Source organism: Lepidochelys kempii, chromosome 9 (genome assembly GCF_965140265.1).
Source record: "Lepidochelys kempii isolate rLepKem1 chromosome 9, rLepKem1.hap2, whole genome shotgun sequence".
In the NCBI taxonomy this organism is placed as follows: domain Eukaryota; kingdom Metazoa; phylum Chordata; order Testudines; family Cheloniidae; genus Lepidochelys; species Lepidochelys kempii.
The window spans coordinates 1,030,896-1,052,814 of NC_133264.1; the positions used below are offsets into that span (position 1 = coordinate 1,030,896).

Consider the following 21,919-nt stretch of genomic DNA (forward strand, 5'->3'; position numbering starts at 1 on the left):
CCCTTGTATAGTCATTTAGACCTGTGCAAAGTGACCACAGAGTGGGTGTAGAGCACTACCAAGGCAGAATGGTAGTATTTTGCATGCACCTTGCACTCACTTTGTACTCATGTGTATCTCCACGAAGTGCAGAGCAGTGGAGAATTAAGCCCTGCACTTCAAGCTTGTTTGTGAGAGTTCATTCAGTGTGAGTTATGTATGCAAGATCTGATAACGCTCTATTTAAAACTCCTTTCTAACATATACTTGTATTCTTTCTTCCTTCTAGATGTTATCCTTTATGTATGCTCATCTGACCTTCTTTCATCAAGGCTATGATCTATTTAGCGAGTTTAGGCCATACATGAATGATCTTGGAGCACAGGTAATGTTACAATACAACTCCTGAATTAAAATGCACATACTAATTTGTGCTTGGGAAAACTGTTGGGGAGAACTATGTATGTACCAGAGCCACTGTACATTTATTCAATAAAAGTGGAAACTTTGGGAGATAGCCAAGATGAAGGCATAGTATCACCATAAAAATTATACATTTAAAAATGTGTTACTAATTAAATGCAAAAAAAAAAAGTTAATACAACATTAAGGCTGCACATAAAAATAAATTTTATTTCCTTGCATTTTTCAGATTTCCCACAGCAAAATTTCCTTTTCCTTAATTTTCCTAATTAAGTTCCACATATATAGCAAAATCTGTCCCTGTTTTGTTAAGTATGTTCATGTTGTTCAGTATATACTGTAAAATGTACAAGTTTATTCAATGCGTCAGTTAATTCCCCCCCCCGTACTTTCTTCTTTCTATTACCTTATATACTTGTTCATAAGCCGAAAATTTTTGGTAAAAAAGTGATGCATCAAAGAGCAGGGGTCGGCTTATAAACGGGTCAGCACCAAAATTTGATTTTAAACTCTATGAAATCATTGAATTGAATATCTAATACATTGTCGTTTTGTTTACCTGGAGCGTTGGCAGGAACGGAGCCGCTCAACTCTCTGTGACTGCGGTTCGCTGTTCCCAGCCATTGGGAGCTGTGGGAAGTGGCTTACCCTGATGGGCTGGGAGGCAAAGTTTGCCAACCCCGGAAATATAGGGTTGGCTTATGAAAGGGTCATACAGTTTTTACTATTTTTACCTATCCATCTTGGAGGGGTCAGCTTATAAACGAACAGGCTAATGAACAAGTGTATACGGTATGTTAAGATCATGTCTATTTTTTGTTGTGAAGAATTGTGCTTGTTGAGTTTAATAGAATATCAGGGTTGGAAGGGACCTCAGGAGGTCATCTAGTCCCACCCCCTGCTCAAAGCAGGACCAACCCCAACTAAATCATCCCAGCCAGGGCTTTGTCAAGCCTGATCTTTAAAAACCTCTAAGGAAGGAGATTCTACCACCTCTCTAGGTAACGCATTCCAGTGCTTCACCACCCTTGTAGTGAAAAAGTTTTTCCTAATATCCAACCTAAACCTCCCCCACTGCAACTTGAGACCATTAAATCATCATAGAATCATAGAATATCAGGGTTGGAAGGGACCCCAGAAGGTCATCTAGTCCAACCCCCTGCTCGAAGCAGGACCAATTCCCAGTTAAATCATCCCAGCCAGGGCTTTGTCAAGCCTGACCTTAAAAACCTCTAAGGAAGGAGATTCTACCACCTCCCTAGGTAACGCATTCCAGTGTTTCACCACCCTCTTAGTGAAAAAGTTTTTCCTAATATCCAAGCTAAACCTCCCCCACTGCAACTTGAGACCATTACTCCTCGTTCTGTCATCTGCTACCATTGAGAACAGTCTAAAACCATCCTCTTTGGAACCCCCTTTCAGGTAGTTGAAAGCAGCTATCAAATCCCCCCCTCATTCTTCTCTTCTGCAGGCTAAACAATCCCAGCTCCCTCAGCCTCTCCTCATAAGTCATGTGTTCTAGACCCCTAATCATTTTTGTTGCCCTTCGCTGGACTCTCTCCAATTTATCCACGTCCTTCTTGTAGTGTGGGGCCCAAAACTGGACACAGTACTCCAGATGAGGCCTCACCAATGTCGAATAGAGGGGAACGATCACGTCCCTCGATCTGCTCGCTATGCCCCTACTTATACATCCCAAAATGCCATTGGCCTTCTTGGCAACAACAGCATACTGTTGACTCATATCCAGCTTCTCGTCCACTGTCACCCCTAGGTCCTTTTCTGCAGAACTGCTGCCGAGCCATTCCCCTAGTCTGTAGCGGTGCACTGGATTCTTCCGTCCTAAGTGCAGGACTCTGCACTTGTCCTTATTGAACCTCATCAGATTTCTTTTGGCCCAATCCTCTAATTTGTCTAGGTCCCTCTGTATCCTATCCCTGTCCTCCAGTGTATCTACCTCTCCTCCCAGTTTAGTGTCATCTGCAAACTTGCTGAGGGTGCAGTTTCCATGAGAGAGTTACAATTGTTATATAATTTGTACTGGTAGCAGCCCCTATATTTGACAGGTTAGAAAGAAGGTATATTGTGTCATCCCAGAATGGGAGGGGATTCATTAGACTCTACAGAAAACTTTAGCAGATACCTACTGATCATGCTCATAAGTGAATTTTCAGTTGCTTGTAACCAGTCCGGTTGTGGATGTATTTTAAAATGGCTACTATTTACACGTTGACTTTTGAAGTTCAGCTGATTTTAGCTCTCTCTACAGAAGAAGCATGGCATTAATTTTTTTCAATGAGAGAACCATATTCCTTTCATAATTCAAATGTATGACATGATTTTTCTTAAGCTTTCAGCAATAGCATCACCCTTCAGTTGAAAGCAGGGATGGGAAATGTCAGTCCAGAGAGCGTAGTTCAGAGTTTTAGTGGGAGACCTTAACCAGTGTGTGCTGCCTGGGACTCTGTGTACCTCCATTCCCTCTTCTGCCACATGCCAGGGTCCCCCAGTTTCCCTCTGCCAGGGAATCTGTGTGCACTCCATTTGCCTCTAGTTCCCATATCAGGGTTCCCCATTCTTTCCCCATGCTACTGGCTTTGTGTGTGCCCCTTCCCTCCTCCCACATATCATGGTCCCCTAATACCCAGAACTCCTGGTGAGGGGGAATCCCCTATTCCTCTTTCACTGTTCCAGAGTGCCTCACCAAGGCAGGGGCTGTGTGCGCAGCCCATTGCTCCTTTCCCTTGCATGCCAGTGACTGTCTGCTTCCCATTTCCTCTGCATCTCACAGCAGGTTTTCCCATTATTATGTCAGGAGCTCAGTGTCTCTTCTTTTCCTTCCCCAAAGTACACCCCACCTCCCAGGGGAGTAGGCAGGGGGCTAGGAGGAAGGAAAGAATGAAGCCGCCTCCTCTCTCCTATCCCTCTGGCTGCCTCTGCTGACTGACATCTGTCCCATGGCTCCCAGCAGGGAGAGCAGCTATTTCTTCTCTCTCTCTTGGGATGTAAGTCATTCAGGGTGTCAACATGTTCCATTCTGCTGGGAGGATGAGCAGGGATAGTGTTATGCTGGAAGATGTGAATAGGTGTCATCATCTAGTTGGATATATAGATGATTTCAGAGGTGCTCAGAGCTGTGGCTTTGCTAATCAGGTGGCAGGGGCTCCTTGTGCCCCCCCTTTTGGTTTTTGGAATTCCCCCCAAATCAATAGAATCATAGAATATCAGGGTTGGAAGGGACCCCTGAAGGTCATCTAGTCCAACCCCCTGCTCGAAGCAGGACCAATTCCAAGTTAAATCATCCCAGCCAGGGCTTTGTCAAGCCTGACCTTAAAAACCTCTAAGGAAGGAGATTCTACCACCTACCTAGGTAACGCATTCCAGTGTTTCACCACCCTCTTAGTGAAAAAGTTTTTCCTAATATCCAATCTAAACCTCCCCCACTGCAACTTGAGACCATTACTCCTCGTTCTGTCATCTGCTACCATTGAGAACAGTCTAGAGCCATCCTCTTTGGAACCCCCTTTCAGGTAGTTGAAAGCAGCTATCAAATCCCCCCTCATTCTTCTCTTCTCCAGACTAAACAATCCCAGCTCCCTCAGCCTCTCCTCGTAAGTCATGTGTTCCAGTCCCCTAATCATTTTTGTTGCCCTTCGCTGGACTCTCTCCAATTTATCCACATCATTCTTGAAGTGTGGGGCCCAAAACTGGACACAGTACTCCAGATGAGGCCTCACCAATGTCGAATAGAGGGGAACGATCACGTCCCTCGATCTGCTCGCTATGCCCCTACTTATCCATCCCAAAATGCCATTGGCCTTCTTGGCAACAAGGGCACACTGCTGACTCATATCCAGCTTCTCGTCCACTGTCACCCCTAGGTCCTTTTCTGCAGAACTGCTGCCTAGCCATTTGGTCCCTAGTCTGTAGCTGTGCATTGGGTTCTTCCGTCCTAAGTGCAGAACCCTGCACTTATCCTTATTGAACCTCATCAGATTTCTTTTGGCCCAATCCTCCAATTTGTCTAAGTCCTTCTGTATCCTATCCCTCCCCTCCAGCGTATCTACCACTCCTCCCAGTTTAGTATCATCCGCAAATTTGCTGAGAGTGCAATCCACACCATCCTCCAGATCATTTATGAAGATATTGAACAAAACCGGCCCGCGGACCGACCCTTGGGGTACTCCACTTGATACCGGCTGCCAACTAGACATGGAGCCATTGATCACTACCCGTTGAGCCCGACAATCTAGCCAGCTTTCTACCCACCTTATAGTGCATTCATCCAGCCCATACTTCCTTAACTTGCTGACAAGAATACTGTGGGATTTGCTGTGGGAATACATAGGGTTTTACCCTTTGAGGCCTGAACACTCCCTGAAATTTTGAAATTGATCAGATATGGTGTTCAGATGTCATCATGTTATAGACCAACAGAAATGCTGTCAAGTTGATTATAAGGCCTTTGCAAAATCAGCCAGTGATGTGAAAGGATTCTGCTGCGAAAAAATCAGCTTAGAAAATTATTTTGTGCCTTTTTTGAACAAATGCATGTGATTGATTCCCCCCGGGGTGCCATCTGGAGCTGGGGTACCACTGAGCATTCTGACCCACCAGCCTGGGCTCCCTCTCACACTGTGCTGCTGTGACTAGTTGCAAAGGCCTCCAAGCTTGCGCTTTCACCAGCATTCACACAGGTAGGGACACGCCCAGCTGCAGTCACATGCACGCTTTCTAACCACCAGCTTCCTAGCCTAGGACCCCGGAGCAGTACTGTCCTTTCACGGTCAAATCTGGCCAGTATATGGGTTTAAAACCTTGTACGCCTCTCCCTCAATGTGAAGAGGACCATACATACTTGTGGTGACCAAGCTGAGATTTTCCCCAGAGACCTTAGTTAAACGCACACTGATTTGGATTAAAACATAAAATAAGTTTAACTACAAAAGGATAGATTTTTAAGTGATAAGTGGTAGCAAACAGATCAAAGCAGATTACCTAGTAAATAAACAAAACCGCAAACTGAGCTTAACGTACTAGATAGGTAGGATATGAATTAGTAAATTCTCACCCTGAGTGGTAAAGAGGCTGGCAGATTCTTAAGGCACAAGCTACCTTGGCTTTGCAGCTTGGGTTTCCCAGGTTTTCATACACAGGCTAGAAATCCCTTTAGCCTGGGACCATCACTTCCCCCCATTCAGTCTTTGTTCTTCAGGTGTTTCCATTGTTGTAGGGAGAGTGAGGTACCATCATGATGTCATTTCCTCCTTTGTATATCTTCTCACTTTCTGGAAAGCTCTTTTGCTATGCCCTGGGTCAAACAGTTCCCACTGTGTAGTGCTATCTCTACACAGAGAGATGTTTCTATTGTACACAGTTGCTGGGGTAATCCTGGTGCTTTTGTGCATTTCCTCAATAAGCTATTAACATTGTCTGGCCTTTTTACTGTTGGACCTGAAAGACTGCTTGTGGGTGTGTTCAGCGTCAGAACATGTTTCAGTAATACATACCTAGCCAAACTTCATAACTTCACATACAATCCAATGACATATTAATGTCGAGCAGAGCAAGGCTTCTAGAATGATGCGGGGATTTAGTACTGCAGTCATCTTCCACCCTGTGCAGCGGGGTGGGGGAAGTGCTGGCAAGAAGCCAAGTACGGCTTCTGGATTCTGAGGTCAGTTTTGTGCCAGGCCTGGCCCTATGAAGTTTAGAGCAGTCGAAGGCCTGTTCTAAACATGGCCAGATAGTAATGGAACCCCAAGGATAGCTGGAGTAAAGCATGCTCTGGACACCCGCTGTACTAGAGAGTAGAGGGGCGATAGCAGAGGAACCAGCTACAGAGCATCTATTCCTCCTGAGGAAATGGCAAACAGAGAGATGCGGCTAGTCTCCATCCCTTTTGCATTGCCGTAATGGTAGAAATGAGAAGGGCAGGGCAGACTTCCTCACCCATAGTTAGTTTTACGCGATGAGTTTCTCTACTAGGGATTCTGTTGGTCAGATACTGTGTCCTTCTTCACGACTGACTTGTGGTGGTGAAGTGCAGTTGCTCTCTGATACATACAACTTTGCTACCCCAGTGCTGAGGTAGGGCAAAGGCTGCACAAAATCACATATGCAAAATTGCTGGTCATCACTCTGTTTAGTGCCAACTCTTAGTCCTCCAACCGTAACTTCTTTATCTGCATTAATGTTCAGTGATCTTGTAACACTGATTGGGGCTGAGGGAAGTATAATATTCTGGTTTGGGGTAAAAGGACCAAATTACCGTACTTAATTTTTATAGGATGTTGAAAGACTAAAGTCTACAAGAGTATACAAAATATTATACCACGCTGTATCGTACCAAAGGATCTGTCAACGAGCTTCCATCTCCACCACATCAGAATACCTTTTAACCAGTCATATATTCATAGATCTCTCTCAAGTAATTCTGGGCAAAAGCACTGACATCAGTAACATTATTATCATAGTTCTACTGATTATTTTATTACAAGACAGGTTTTAAATAGTGATATTTTTTATCTTAAGACATTTAAATGTGGGTTTTTTTAGAAATATCTCCTGTATGCCATGTTTTCTGCAATGATCACTATTTTTACAACATCTGGGAAGCCGCAAACCACCTGAATAGCTATAGAACCTTGCCCCATTTAATGCTGTCTCAGGGAGCACATGGGAGCTGTCAATTTTAAAAAAGCTCAGCTGGGGACATCACCACCTTCTCTTTGGAGGGGAAAGTCCCCAACCTCCCCTTCTGTCTGGCTTTCTCTGCTAATGCCACTGCTGCTGAACGGACCAGTCAGCCAGCAAGAGCAGCTAAAGCATGAGTCATTCCTTTCTTCAGAGGCTGAACATGTCATCAATGCAGTGTACCAGTCGCATATCCCTGGCACCATACTATTCTTGGAAACGTTTTCCTTAGAGCCTAAAGGAAATGTACACCTATCAAAGAGGTTTTGTGTCAGGAAAATTTGTTAATTCAGAATGGTAGTAAAATGCTTTAAACAGGACTTTAGTTGATATTAAAGGTAAAGCTCTGTGATCAAGGAAGTGACCTTCCTGTGTATAAGGCAAGTCATGCAATGTCTAGACATAATATATTTTTTCTAACATGCATTATAAAGTCTAAAGAGCCAAATTTCTTTTTCTCTTTACAGCTGGATCAGTTGGGTGTAGATGCTGCAAAGGAGAAGAGAGATATGGAGCAAAAGCACTCCACTATTCAACAAAAGGTACTTGAAGGAATGTAAAATAGAAACTGTACACACATTTTGTACATCTGTTTGGTATGTCTCCGCAACAGAGCATAACTGCATTAGAACTGCTAGAAATAGTGTCCGTGCAGTGCAGTGAAATAGAATTACAGGTAATTAAACGGAGAGATGGTTTGCAGACGTTCGGATTGTGTTACCAAACAAGGTCACAATATTTCTGTGCGCTAGCTAAAATATCAATTTCACTGTTCTACTGAATGACTATATTCAAATGCTGAGAAATATAACCCATTTATTAGAAACCTGACTCTGAATATGGTATCTTGGAGTCTTCTTTGCCATAAAGTTAACTTTTTGCTTGCTGTAATTGTTATAGAAAGGGCATCCTCCATGTGGCCTTGTAGATGTACGTTCTTTTTTACTTTCTTCCTGAATTGGGGCGAAATATAGTGTTTTGAAGTTGAGAGTATCTGCCACTCTTGTAGACAAACAGTTAAAGGAAACCCAAGGGGAAGCTTGGCTTGTATTTCTTATTTAAATGTATATGAATGTGAAAGCTAAACACTAACTGAAAGTTAATTATTGGCAAATTTGGATATGTACTAACTGGTGCTATAGCATGTTGGGAAAATTGCAGCCATTTAAAGTGGAACAAAGCATCTTCAGTTGCATGGATAGTTATAAGGATCTGGGTCAATATTCATTTTCTTATTGTAATGCTAGAATTTAATAAGAAAATTCAGTAGCAAAATGAAGTTGGGAATAGGATGGAAGTTCTTTTTTGGGGAAAAGCTATAGTTGGAAAGTAATAGCTGCTGTTAGAGAGCAGCAGCACCTGGCACAGGATTAAGACCTCTCTTGGTACATACTATCAATTGACCACTGAAGGAGTAAGTTACGTGATTAGTTACCATGAGCTATAATAATTGCTGTAGGCCCATTATCCTTACTTGTTTTGTTTTTTTCCTTAAATGCTGCATAAGGCTGCATTACAGGTAAACTATTTCTAATAAGCTGAGTGGTTACTATGGAGCTTTGATAAAGAAATCCAGTACTTATGGAAACCTGATCAGTTAGAACTTCAAAAACATGAATTGGATCTTACTTCTTGTTGCCGTTCAACTACTGCACTGGAATTAGGTTAGCAAACTATATGAAAATAATTCATCAAGTCATCTGTAATTATTTTAGTTTCTTAATAATGTTACACCGTTTACAAAGACTCCCAGTGCGTTTACAGATGCTATTCATGCTGGTTTTGCTCTAAAAAGCCCTTGGGTTTAGGCCTTGTTTCTGTTGGACATATGCTCCTCATCTCATAAGTCAGGATCACCTCATTTGCTGTGATGATAGTCCCTAAATTCATCATTCTGGGGCTTGAAGGAAGACAGAGTTTTTGGTGGAAAGCGCTTAACTTGAACAGCAGCTTCTTAAATTGCTTTCCTTGTCTCTCTATCCTCTTCAGATCCTTCCACTTGCCTATGTACCAGGTTTAAGCTTCTTGCCTCGCAGGGCCTTCACAGCTCTCAGCTGGCCTAAAGCCTAGCTCTGGTTTCTTGTCATCTCATTTCCCTGTCACTCGATCTAGAGTGCCAGCCCCTTGCTGTCCCATTTCTTTCCTTCTCCCCCTCCCATTCCCATCATTGTACCTTCTTCCATACTGCCCATAGGCATGAACCCTCACAATGTTGGCAAGCCAAGCACTTCCCTCCTCCTACCAGTATTCACATCCCTCCTAAAGGTTCACTTATTCCCACAAACATTAACCTTCAATAAAAAGTGCGTGTGTGTGTGTGTGTGTGTGTGTGTATATATATATATATATAATTCATAGTTTTAACTTGACACCTTATCTAGGTTTTTCAGTGTGTGTATTCTTCTTTGAGTACTTGCTCATGTCCATTCCATGTTGTGCGCATGCCATGTGCACTGTTGCCGGAGATTTTTCCCTCAGTGGCATCCGTTGGGCCGGCTCCAACACCCTCTGGTGCTGCGCGCTTATGCATCGGTATAAGGGGCCCCACGGACCCCACTCCCTCTGAGTTCCTTCTTACCACCTGTGATGGCTACTGGAACAACTCCTCTTGCTTTGGCAAGGCGTCTTTCAGTGGTTTCGTCTGTTTCCTAGTTTTTTAATCTTAGTATAATTGTAGCGTAAATATTATAAATAAGACTAGCGTAGATAGTTAGAACCCCTCCTGTGGCATGACCCACATTCCAGTTGTCTGAAGTGTCTGGGAGTGGCTCACGTATGAGAGCGCTGTCAAATTTGTTGAGAATTTAAGCCTCGTACGAAGAAGGACAGAGGCTAGATCGAGGTCTATCCTAATAGAAGCCGCTCTTAGACTGGCTTTGGAGCCAAGCTGCTTGCATTCGGCACAGAGCACTTGGGCCTCAGTGCAAAACACTCCTCCAGGACTGCACGTATCCCGATACCATTCTCTATCTCTGGTGCTGAGGAAGAAACATAAAAAGCAATAATCAGAGAGGGCGCTTGCTGGTGCCAAAGAAAGAAAGGCAAGCAAGGGGAAGGTAGTAGAGTGCAACCCATGTTGGACCACTCCGCCCCCTTCCTTCCCTTCCGCACCGTTGACTCCGCCCAGAATGTTGATTCTGCTGCGGGACCCTCTGCTGATGCCGAGAAGTCATTGTGGCACCAGTGGAATCATGGTGCCTTCAACCCCAGAGGCCTTTGCAGGAGCCAAGGACTTATTACTCCTGGTACCACCGACTCCAATGGTACAACCACCAGCTCCGATGAGCATGAGCAGAAGAGAACATGGTGCTCCGAGCTCCTTCCCAGCACCGGGACCTTTGATACCTTCCAGGGGCAAACTGACCCTACTTTCTTCTATGAGGTCAACCCCAGTCCAGCACTTGTTGCCAGACTCTCAACAGTGATTAGTGGAAGTGAGGGTTACCGCTCCCCTGTGGTCACCTCAGGACTCCTCCTACACCCAGTCCAAGAACTGCTACCGGTACCCATCTTATGTGCTGCCGGACCCGGGTGAGGTTCTCCTCGCTGGTACCTGCCAGGTGGTCAGGGCTTATGCAGTGGCCATTCTGGAACCCATGAGGGTTTTCCCTGGTATCGGGTCCATCTCCTCACCGGTTCTACTTGGTTGCTTCTGAGAGGAGAGCTCCTGCACCACTCCATTCGGCACTGAACCCAGTACTGACACAGGACATGGACCCCATTGAGGTAGTTGAGACTGAAGAAGAGGAAGTAGTCCCCCCCGGTACAGGCCTCTTCCTCTTCCTCCCATCTCTGGACCAAGCGGCTCACTGCTGCAAGATGACTTTATATCCTATCAAGCAGAAGGACACACAGAAACTCAAACTGTTTGGGAGAAACATTTATTCGCCAGGCAGACTACAGCCATGAATCTCGAACCAAGAAGCCCTGCTTGGGAGATGCAAAATTACAACTTGTGGGACTCCTCAAATGTAAAGACTCTGTGCCTCAGGACTCAAGGCAGGAATCCTCTGCCCTCTTAGAGGAGGGAAAGAACGTTGCCAGAACCTCTCTCCAGGCAGACCTGGACGCAGCCAACACGGTGGCCAGGCCAGTGGCCTTTGCAGTGGCTATGAGGCAGTGTTCTTGGCTGGAGTCTTCAGGGCTACCTCAGGAGGTCCAACAGTTGATTCAGGACCTCCCTTTCAAAGGCTTATTGTTGTTTTTTTGAAGCAAACGGACATAAAGCTCCAAGGCCTGAAGAACTCAAGGCCTACCCTCGGGTCCCTGGGCTTCTATGCTCCAGCGCCTTCAAGGAAACCCTTGGAGCCTCAGTAGCCAACCCGTTTTTTCGGCTCTGCCACCAAGACAGGACTTCTTCAAAAGAAGAAGCGGAGGTTACAAGCGCAGTCAACTGCTTCCATCTGCCTCCGCCTCAATGCAGGGGTCATATAGGTACTTTGGGCGGGCCCAAGCAGGCCTTTTGAAGGTGCACCCGAGGGCACTATGCCAGTTCCTGCTTTGGATCCTGTCCCCCCTTTGTTTTTGGACCAACTTTCCCACTTCAGCCTGGCGTGGTCCCACAACACGTCAGACCACTGGGTGCTAAATACAGTGGTGGGCAGTTATATCCTTCAGTTTTTGTCCACCCCTGCCTGCCACCACCCATCCCCATTCCTCTTCAGGGACCCTTATCACGAACAACTCTTAGCCCTACAGGTGATGACTGTGGAAGAGGTACCTCAAAAATTGAGAGGGAAAGGGTTTTACTCCCAAAATTTCTTAATCCCAAAGGCCAAGTGGGCCCTTGGTCCCGTTCTGGACCTGTGTCACCACAACAATTATCTCAAGAAACTGACATTCCACATTGTCTCCCTAGCCTCCATCATCCCATCCTTGGATCCAGGGGACTGGTACACTGCCCTCGACTTGAAGGTTGCTTACTTTTACATTTCCATCTTTTGTGGCCACAGAAGATTCCTCAGATTTATGGTAAACCAGACTCATTATTAATTCACTGCTCTTCCTTTTGGCCTGTCCACGGCCCCCGGGTTCTTACAAAATGCATGGTGATGGTAGTGGCTTTCCTCAGAAGGCAAGGCATTCTAGTCTACCCGTACCTTGACGGCTGGCTGATCAAAGTCCAAGCAAAGAACAGCATCAGCATGGGCGAAGCCACCTTCTGAGTACTGAGCCTGTTGATAAAGGAACAGAAGCTGACTCTCATTCCAGTACAGAGAATAGAGTTTACTGGGGCAGTGTTCGACTTGACCAGGACAGAACCTTTCTTCCAGAGGCTCAATTCCAGACAATGTTGGACCTGATACCCAAGGTCATGGCCCATCCAATCACAGCAGTCCGATTTTTGCCTCAAGCTCCTGGGACACATGACCACGTGCACTACGTGGTACGGCACTCAGGGCCTGCAAGTGTGGTTAGGTTCAGTGTACTCACCAAACAAACACCACCTGGACTCGGTGCTCACTGTTCCAGCCCTGGTCCCTGCCTCCCTTGACTGGTGAAAGAGCCCCCCTTCGGTGATGGCGGGTGTCCCCGTTGTCGCCCCTCAGCCGTCACTGTCTATAGTGTCAGATGCTTTAGACCTGGGTTGGAGAGCACACCTCGATCCGCCGCATAGCCGGGGGGAGGGAATGGGGGAGCGATCCAAAAAAAAAGACGCTACCCGCTGTGGCGCTTTTACTCACCCAGCGGCGCTCTGGCGGCCGCCCTCACTTGCTCCGGGTGTCTGCTGCCAAAGCCCCGGCGTGGGTGACTGTCCCGCCGCGGTGCCGCTGAAGCCCCGGGGCGCTGCCGGGTGAGTAAAAGCCCCGCAGCGGGTGACGCCTTTTTTTTTTTTTTTGGATCGCTCCCCCCGTTCCCTCAACAGGGGAAAATTTAAAAGGCGCCAAGACATTGAGCAGGTGCCACTTGTGCTCAGTGGGGGAGTGGGCGCTGCCCCGCTCCCCCCTACCTACGCTACTGACCTTGATCACCTCAGGACACAGGCCCTGCGGTCCCAGGACGGACTCTCCCAGCATGTAAATGTTAGGGAGCTCCGAGCGGTCTACTTAGTTTGCCAAGTGTTTCTTCCCCAAATCACAGGCAGACACCTCAGTCATCTTCTACAAGCAGGGAGGAGCACACTCCTCCGCCCTGAGTCAAGAGGCCACACCTCTATGGGACTTCTGTGTAAAGCACTCAATTCACCTCGAGGCTTCCAATCTTTCAGGAGGCAGGAGTGCCCTGGAAGATAATCTCAGCAGATCTTTTTCCCCTCACCACGAGTGGTCCCTTCATCCAGAGGTCATGAAGTTCATGTTCCAAAGGTGGGGATCTCCCCAGGTAGACCTGTTTGTGACCAAGCAGAACAGGAAAGCCCATCAGTTTTGTTCGCTGAACAGGAACAGCCCTGGCTCCCTTTCAGATGCTTAGAATCATAGAATATCAGGGTTGGAAGGGACCCCTGAAGGTCATCTAGTCCAACCCCCTGCTCGAAGCAGGACCAATTCCCAGTTAAATCATCCCAGCCAGGGCTTTGTCAAGCCTGACCTTAAAAACCTCTAAGGAAGGAGATTCTACCACCTCCCTAGGTAACGCATTCCAGTGTTTCACCACCCTCCTAGTGAAAAAGTTTTTCCTAATATCCAAGCTAAACCTCCCCCACTGCAACTTGAGACCATTACTCCTCGTTCTGTCATCTGCTACCATTGAGAACAGTCTAGAGCCATCCTCTTTGGAACCCCCTTTCAGGTAGTTGAAAGCAGCTATCAAATCCCCCCTCATTCTTCTCTTCTCCAGACTAAACAATCCCAGCTCCCTCAGCCTCTCCTCATAAGTCATGTGTTCCAGACCCCTAATCATTTTTGTTGCCCTTCGCTGGACTCTCTCCTATTTATCCACATCCTTCTTGTAGTGTGGGGCCCAAAACTGGACACAGTACTCCAGATGAGGCCTCACCAATGTCGAATAGAGGGGAACGATCACGTCCCTCGATCTGCTCGCTATGCCCCTACTTATACATCCCAAAATGCCGTTGGCCTTCTTGGCAACAAGGGCACACTGCTGACTCATATCCAGCTTCTCGTCCACTGTCACCCCTAGGTCCTTTTCCACAGAACTGCTGCCTAGCCATTCGGTCCCTAGTCTGTAGCGGTGCATTGGATTCTTCCATCCTAAGTGCAGGACCCTGCACTTATCCTTATTGAACCTCATCAGATTTCTTTTGGCCCAATCCTCCAATTTGTCTAGGTCCTTCTGTATCCTATCCCTCCCCTCCAGCGTATCTACCACTCCTCCCAGTTTAGTATCATCCGCAAATTTGCTGAGAGTGCAATCCACACCATCCTCCAGATCATTTATGAAGATATTGAACAAAACCGGCCCGAGGACCGACCCTTGGGGCACTCCACTTGATACCGGCTGCCAACTAGACATGGAGCCATTGATCACTACCCTTTGAGCCCGACAATCTAGCCAGCTTTCTACCCACCTTATAGTGCATTCATCCAGCCCATACTTCCTTAACTTGCTGGCAAGAATACTGTGGGAGACCGTGTCAAAAGCTTTGCTAAATTCAAGATACAATACATCCACTGCTTTCCCTTCATCCACAAAACCAGTAATCTCATCATAAAAGGCGATTAGATTAGTCAGGCATGACCTTCCCTTGGTGAATCCATGCTGGCTGTTCCTGATCACTTTCCTCTCATGCAAGTGCTTCAGGATTGATTCTTTGAGGACCTGCTCCATGATTTTTTCAGGGACTGAGGTGAGGCTGACTGGCCTGTAGTTCCCTGGATCCTCCTTCTTCCCTTTTTTAAAGATTGGCACTACATTAGCCTTTTTCCAGTCATCCGGGACTTCTCCCGTTCGCCACGAGTTTTCAAAGATAATGGCCAATGGCTCTGCAATCACAGCCACCAATTCCTTCAGCACTCTCGGATGCAACTCGTCCGGCCCCATGGACTTGTGCACGTCCAGCTTTTCTAAATAGTCCCTAACCACCTCTATCTCCACAGAGGGCTGGCCATCTCTTCCCCATTTTGTGATGCCCAGCGCAGCAGTCTGGGAGCTGACCTTGTTCGTGAAGACAGAGGCAAAAAGAGCATTGAGTACATTAGCTTTTTCCACATCCTCTGTCACTAGGTTGCCTCCCTCATTCAGTAAGGGGCCCACACTTTCCTTGGCTTTCTTCTTGTTGCCAACATACCTGAAGAAACCCTTCTTGTTACTCTTGACATCTCTTGCTAGCTGCAGCTCCAGGTGCGATTTGGCCCTCCTGATATCATTCCTACATGCCCGAGGAATATTTTTATACTCTTCCCTGGTCATATGTCCAACCTTCCACTTCTTGTAAGCTTCTTTTTTATGTTTAAGATCCGCTAGGATTTCACCATTAAGCCAAGCTGGTCGCCTGCCATATTTACTATTCTTTCGACTCATCGGGATGGTTTGTCCCTGTAACCTCAACAGGGGTTCCTTGAAATACAGCCAGGTCTCCTGGACTCCTTTCCCCTTCAAGTTAGTCCGCCAGGGGATCCTGGCCATCCGTTCCCTGAGGAAGTCGAAGTCTGCTTTCCTGAAGTCCAGGGTCCGTATCCTGCTGCTTACCTTTGTTCCCTGCGTCAGGATCCTGAACTCAACCAACTCATGGTCACTGCCTCCCAGATTCCCATCCACTTTTGCTTCGCCCACTAATTCTACCCGGTTTGTGAGCAGCAGGTCAAGAAAAGCGCCCCCCCCTAGTTGGCTCCTCTAGCACTTGCACCAGGAGATTGTCCCCTACGCTTTCCAAAAACTTCCTGGATTGTCTATGCACCGCTGTATTGCTCTCCCAGCAGATATCAGGAAAATTAAAGTCACCCATGAGAATCAGGGCATGCGATCTAGTAGCTTCCGTGAGCTGCCGGAAGAAAGCCTCATCTACCTCATCCCCCTGGTCTGGTGGTCTATAGCAGACTCCCACCACTACATCACTCTTGTTGCACACACTTCTAAACTTAATCCGGACACACTCAGGTTTTTCTACAGTTTCGTACCGGAGCTCTGAGCAGTCATACTGCTCCCTTACATACAGTGCTACTCCCCCACCTTTTCTGCCCTGCCTGTCCTTCCTGAACAGTTTATAACCATCCATGACAGTACTCCAGTCATGTGAGTTATCCCACCAAGTCTCTGTTATTCCAATCACGTCATAGTTCTTTGACATCACCAGGACCTCCAGTTCTCCCTGCTTGTTACCAAGGCTTTGTGCATTTGTATATAAGCACTTGAGATAACCTGTTGATCGCCCCTCATTCCCAGTATGAGGCAGGAGCCCTCCCCTCACAGACATTCCTGCCTGTGTTTCCAGGAACAGAGCTTCTGTTCTATGCATTTCCTCAGTTTCTCTGGTACACAAGGTCCTTCTAAAAATCAAGCGGGGCAAGGCAAGAGCTATTCTTATAGTCATAGTGCAGTCATGCCAAGACTGGTTCGGCATGCTGTTAGACTTATCCATAGCGCTACTACTTCCACTCCGCCTAGACCTGACCCTGGCTACGCGGCTGTAAGACAATGGCTGTTTACTCCACCTGAACCTCGTGTCCCTTTACCTGACTGTATGGAAGCTCCATGACTGAACCTGGAGGAGCAAACCTGTTTGGAACAAGTTTGACAGGTCTTGCTGGATAGTAGGGAGCTGTCCACTAGAGCAACCTACCTCGCTAAGTGGAAGCACTTTTTTGATATGGTTGTCCCGACGAGGCCTTTCTGACTCAGTCTTCTCTTCAATCCATTTTGGACTGCTTGCTCCACCTTAAACAAGGAGGTCTGGCATTCACATCTGTCACACCTAGCAGCAGTCTCAGCCTTCCATCTGTCAGTGGGGGGGAAGGTCATTTTTCTTTCACAAGATGACAATCCACTTTAAGGGGTTAGAGAGACTTTACTGTCAGGTTTGTGAACTGATTCCCATGTGGGATTTGAACTTGGTCCTTTTGAGCGGCTAGTATCATGTCCTCTGCTGTTTCTCTCCTGGAAGGTCACCTTCCTGATAGCGATGACCTCAGCCAGAAAGGTCTCTGAAATCAGGGCCCTTATGTCAGAACCACTGTACGTGGTGGTCTTGAAGGGCAAGGTTCAACTGTCCCCCCCCCCCCCATATGGCCCTCCTGCCAAAGGTGGTCTCGCAGTTCCAAGGCAACCAAGCCATTTTCCTGCCAGTCGTCTTCCCAAAGCTGCACAAGAATTCAGAAGAGCGACAACTTCACTCATGGGATGTTAGTCGTGCCCTTGCTTTCTACATCGAGAGGGCTAAATTGTTTTGCAGATCCATACAACTCTTTGTGGCAATAGCAGAGAGGATGAAAGGACAACCAGTTTCAGTCAAGAGAATCTCATCCTGGATAATCTCCTGCATTTGGGTACACTATGAGCAGGCGAATGTTCCGCCGCCTGCCATCTTGACCATTCATTCCACAAGAGCTCAGGCTTCTTCAGCAGCGTTTCTGGCCCATGTTCCAATCCAAGACGTCTTCAGTGCTGCAATCTGGTCATCAGTGCATACTTTCTCATCCCCCTACGCCATCACCCAGCAGGCTTGAGATGACGCCAGGTTTGGGAGAGCAGTGTTGAAGTACGCATGTCCGTGAACTCAGAGCCGACCTTCTTGGGTACTGCTTGTGAGTCACCTAATGTGGAATGGACATGAGAAAGCACTCGAAGAAAAAATGGTTACTGACCTTTTGTTCTTAGATATGCATTGCTCATGTCCATTCCCCAACCCACGCTTTTACCCCTCTGGTCACTGAGGGAAAAATCTCCGGCAGTGGTGCACACAATGTGCACACACCTAATGTGGAATGGACAAGAGCACCATATCTCAAAGAACAGCAGTTATGGAAGGTCAATAACCGGATTTTGTGTAGATGGCAAGCTTTTCAGGGACAGGACTTGTGTATATAGTAATCCTAATTAATAACTCATTTCTCAAGTTGATGTTCAGTGTGCTGAAAAGTGTATTTTTTAATTTTCGCTTTTCCTGAGAGGTTGGTGTAAAAGTGGTGGGGCTGGGTTAGATGTGCTGGGTAGTCTGGTTTTTCTGTAGGTAAGATGACCTCCATTTGTTATGGTTTAATTTATGTCTGTCAGGTTCATGCACATACTGCAAGGATGCTAGAAGCAATCCATATGTATAAAAATAGAATAAATGAACTTTTATCTCATATTTGCTCAGGTACATGGTGGTTGGTGGAATAAGATGGCAACACCAGGTGAATTCTAGGACCCTTTCTGCTATAAATTTACAGACGGAAAAACAAGTATTTTAGCTGCCAAAAGAGGATAGGCAGCCTTCAGCGAATAGTATTGTCAGTCTAATGTGAGACTGCCAGATTTCTTGTTTTCTTAGTCTGATGCAGCCGTGTGTTGCAGCAACAACTGTTGTGTAATTAAATAACTTTGGACTCACTACATTAATCCCTTTCTCTCAAGGCTATAATGACTTTTTGTTTTGTAACATAGCTTATATGATGCTGTGAACACAGCAATAATACGGTAAAATATGTTTTTACTGTATTCAAAGTATGTTTTTCATTGTATTCAAACACACTTTTTACATGAAAGAATAAACTTAGAGTAATGGTCAGGAGGGAGCTGGAGTGAGGGGAGGTGGATGAGCAAAGTATCATAGCACAGGCTGTGTCTACACTACAAAATTAGGTCGAATTTATAGAGGTTGATCTTTTTAGAAATTGATTTTATACAGTCGATTGTGTGTCCCCACTTAAGACCATTTAAGTCGGCGGAGTGCTTCCACAGTACCGAGGCTAGCGTCGACTTCTGGAGCATTGCACTGTGGGTAGCTATCCCACAGTTCCTGCCGTCTCCGCTGCCCATTGGAATTCTGTGTTGAGGTCCCAATGCCTGATGGGGCAAAAAAACATTGTCATGGGTGGTTCTGGGTACGTGTCGTGAGGCCCCCCCCACCCCCCCTCCCCAGTTAAAGCAATGGCAGACAATTGTTTTGTGCCTTCTTTCCTGGCTTACCCGTGCAGATGCCATACTATGGCGAGCATGGAGCCTGCTCAGCTCACTGTCACCGTACATCTCCTGGGTGTTGGCAGACCCAGGACTGCATTGCTACACAGCAGCAGCAGCTCATTGCCTTGTGGCAGTGGATGGTGCATTACGACTGGTAGCCATCCTCGTCGTCTCCTGGGTGCTCTTGGCTGGCCTCGGTGAGGGCGGTTGGGGTGCCTGGGCAGACATGGGTGCTCCTGGCAGACCTCAGTGAGATCTGTCAGGGGCGCCTGGACATAAATGGGAGTGACTCAGGTCATTCTCCAAGTTTTGTCTAATGGAGATTCAGTCCTGCCTGGAATATTGGCAGAGGGATAGCTCAGTGGTTTGAGCATTGGCCTTCTAAACTCAGGGTTGTGAGTTCAATCCTTGAGTGGACCATTCTGCTTCAGGCTGCTCTCCCGGCCAGCAGCACTGCAAGCACCCAGGAGACGATGACAGCTAGCAGTTGTACTGCACTGTCTGCTGGCAAGCACCCAGGAGACGACGATGGTGGTAATGGGGCAGGTTCATGCCGTGGAACGCCGATTCTGGGCCCGGGAAAGAAGCACAGACTGATGGGACCGCATAGTGTTGCAGGTGTGGGACAATTCCCAATGGCTGCGAAACTTTCGCATCCATAAGGGAACTTTCAGGGAACTTTGACTTGCTTTCCCCTGCCCTGAAGTGCCGGAATACCAAGATGAGAGCAGCCCACACAGTTCACAAGTGAGTGCTGATAGCCCTGTGGAAGCTTGCAATGCCAGACAGCTACCCGTTAGTTGGGAATCAATTTGGAGTGGGCAAACCTTCTGTGGGGGCTGCTGTGATCCAAGTAGCCAACGCAATCACTGAGCTGCTGCTGCCAAGGGTAGTGACTCTGGGAAATGTGCAGGTCATAGTGGATGGCTTTGCTGCAATGGGATTCCCTAACTAGTGGGGCGATAGATGGAACCCATATCCCTATCTTGGCACCGGAGCACCAAGGCAGCGAATACGTAAACCGCAAGGGGTACTTTTCAATGGTGCTTCAAGCATTGGTGGATCACAAGGGACGTTTCACCAACATCAACGTGGGATGGCCGGGAAAGGTACATGACGCTCACATCTTCAGGAACTCTGGTCTGTTTCAACAGCTGCAGCAAGGACTTTCTTCCCAGACCAGAAAATAACTGTTGGGGATGTTGAAATGCCTGCAGTTATCCTTACTACTGAAGTGAGCTGTAGCTCACGAAAACTTATGCTTAAACAAATTTGTTAGTCTCTAAGGTGCCACAAGTACTCCTTTCCTTACCACAGTGTAACTCTTCCCCCCAGAAATAAGTAACAAATGCATTCTTAGTGCTTAGTTATCCTTGGGGACCCACCCTACCCTTTAATGCCATGGCTCATGAAGCTGTACACAGGCAGCCTGGACAGCAGTCAGGAGCTGTTCAACTACAGGCTGAGCAAGTGCAGAATGGTGGTAGAATGTGCATTTGGACGTTTAAAAGCGCGCTGGCGCAGTTTACTGACTAGGTTAGACCTCAGCAAAACCAGTATTCCCACTGTTATTACTGCTTGCTGTGTGCTCCACAATATCTGTGAGAGTAAGGGGGAGACGTTTATGGTGGGGTGGGAGGTTGAGGCAAATCGCCTGGCTGCTGATTACGCACAGCCAGACACCAGGGCGGTTAGAGTACAGGAGGGTGCGGTGCGCATCAGAGAAGCTTTGAAAACCAGTTTCATGACTGGCCAGGCTACGGTGTGAAAGTTCTTTGTTTCTCCTTGATGAAAACCTTCTTCCCTGTAAGCTAACCACCCTCTCCTTCCCCCTTGAATCACCACTTGCAGAGGCAGTAAAGTCATTGTTGCTTCAAATTCATGCATTCTTTATTTATTTATTCACACAAATATGGGGATAACTGCTAAGGTAGCCCAGGAGGGATGGGTCAGGAGGGAAGGACAAGGCCACGCTGCACTTCAAAACTTATTGAATGCCAGCTTTCTGTTGCTTGGGCAGTCCTCTGGGGTGGAGTGGTTGGGTGACCGGAGGCTCTCCCACCGCATTCTTGGGTGTCTGGGTGAGGCGGCTATGGAACTTGGGGAGGAGGCGGTTGGTTACAAAGGAGCTGTAGCGGCGGTCTGTGCTGATGCTGCCTTTCCTGCACTTCAACCATATGCCGGAGCATATCAGTTTGATCCTCCAGTAGCCTCAGCATTGGCTCCTGCCTTCTGTCAGCAAGCTGACGCCACCTATCATCTTCAACCTGCCACCTGTCCTTGTGTTCATATTGTGCTCTCATGGACTCTAATATTGTCTGTCTACACGCATTCTGCTGGGCTCTTTTAGTGCAGGAAGACTGCATGAGCTCAGAGAACATTTCATCACAAGTGCGTTTTTTTTTCGCCTTCTAATCTTCGCTATTCTCTGGGAAGGAGATGATGTTGTGAGTGTTGAAACATTTGCAGCTGCAGGAGGAAAAAAGGGAGAGTAGTAGTTAGACACATTTTAGAGAATAATGGGTAGACTCTTTCAGGGTGAACCTTGCTGTTTAATATTATATAGCACATGTGCATTTGGTACAAGATCGCATTTTGCCTCTTATATTGAGGGTCTGCCGGTTTGGTGTGAGAGATCACACACGCAGGGCTGGTGGGCAACAGAATTGGGCTTGCAGGCAGCCATGGTAAGCCACGGTCTTTTGGCTTCTTTAACCTTCATAACGTGGCAATGGTTTCAAACAGCAGCGCCCGCATTTCCCATACCAAACAGCCGTTGGGTTGGCTATTTAAAATGGGTTGGCAATTTAAAAGGAGGGGC

General features: G+C 47.0%; 1 protein-coding gene across 4 annotated transcripts in view; it reads left to right on the forward strand.

The window, feature by feature from the left end:
• Positions 1-21,919, forward strand: part of ACAP2 (ArfGAP with coiled-coil, ankyrin repeat and PH domains 2) — a 121,164-nt gene that overhangs the window by 43,254 nt on the left and 55,991 nt on the right. For all 4 annotated transcript variants that reach the window (XM_073358980.1, XM_073358983.1, XM_073358981.1 and 1 more), the window contains 2 exons: positions 269-364; positions 7,566-7,640. In XM_073358980.1, coding sequence (XP_073215081.1) covers positions 269-364; positions 7,566-7,640 — 171 coding nt within the window. The remainder of the gene's footprint in view (positions 1-268; positions 365-7,565; positions 7,641-21,919) is intronic.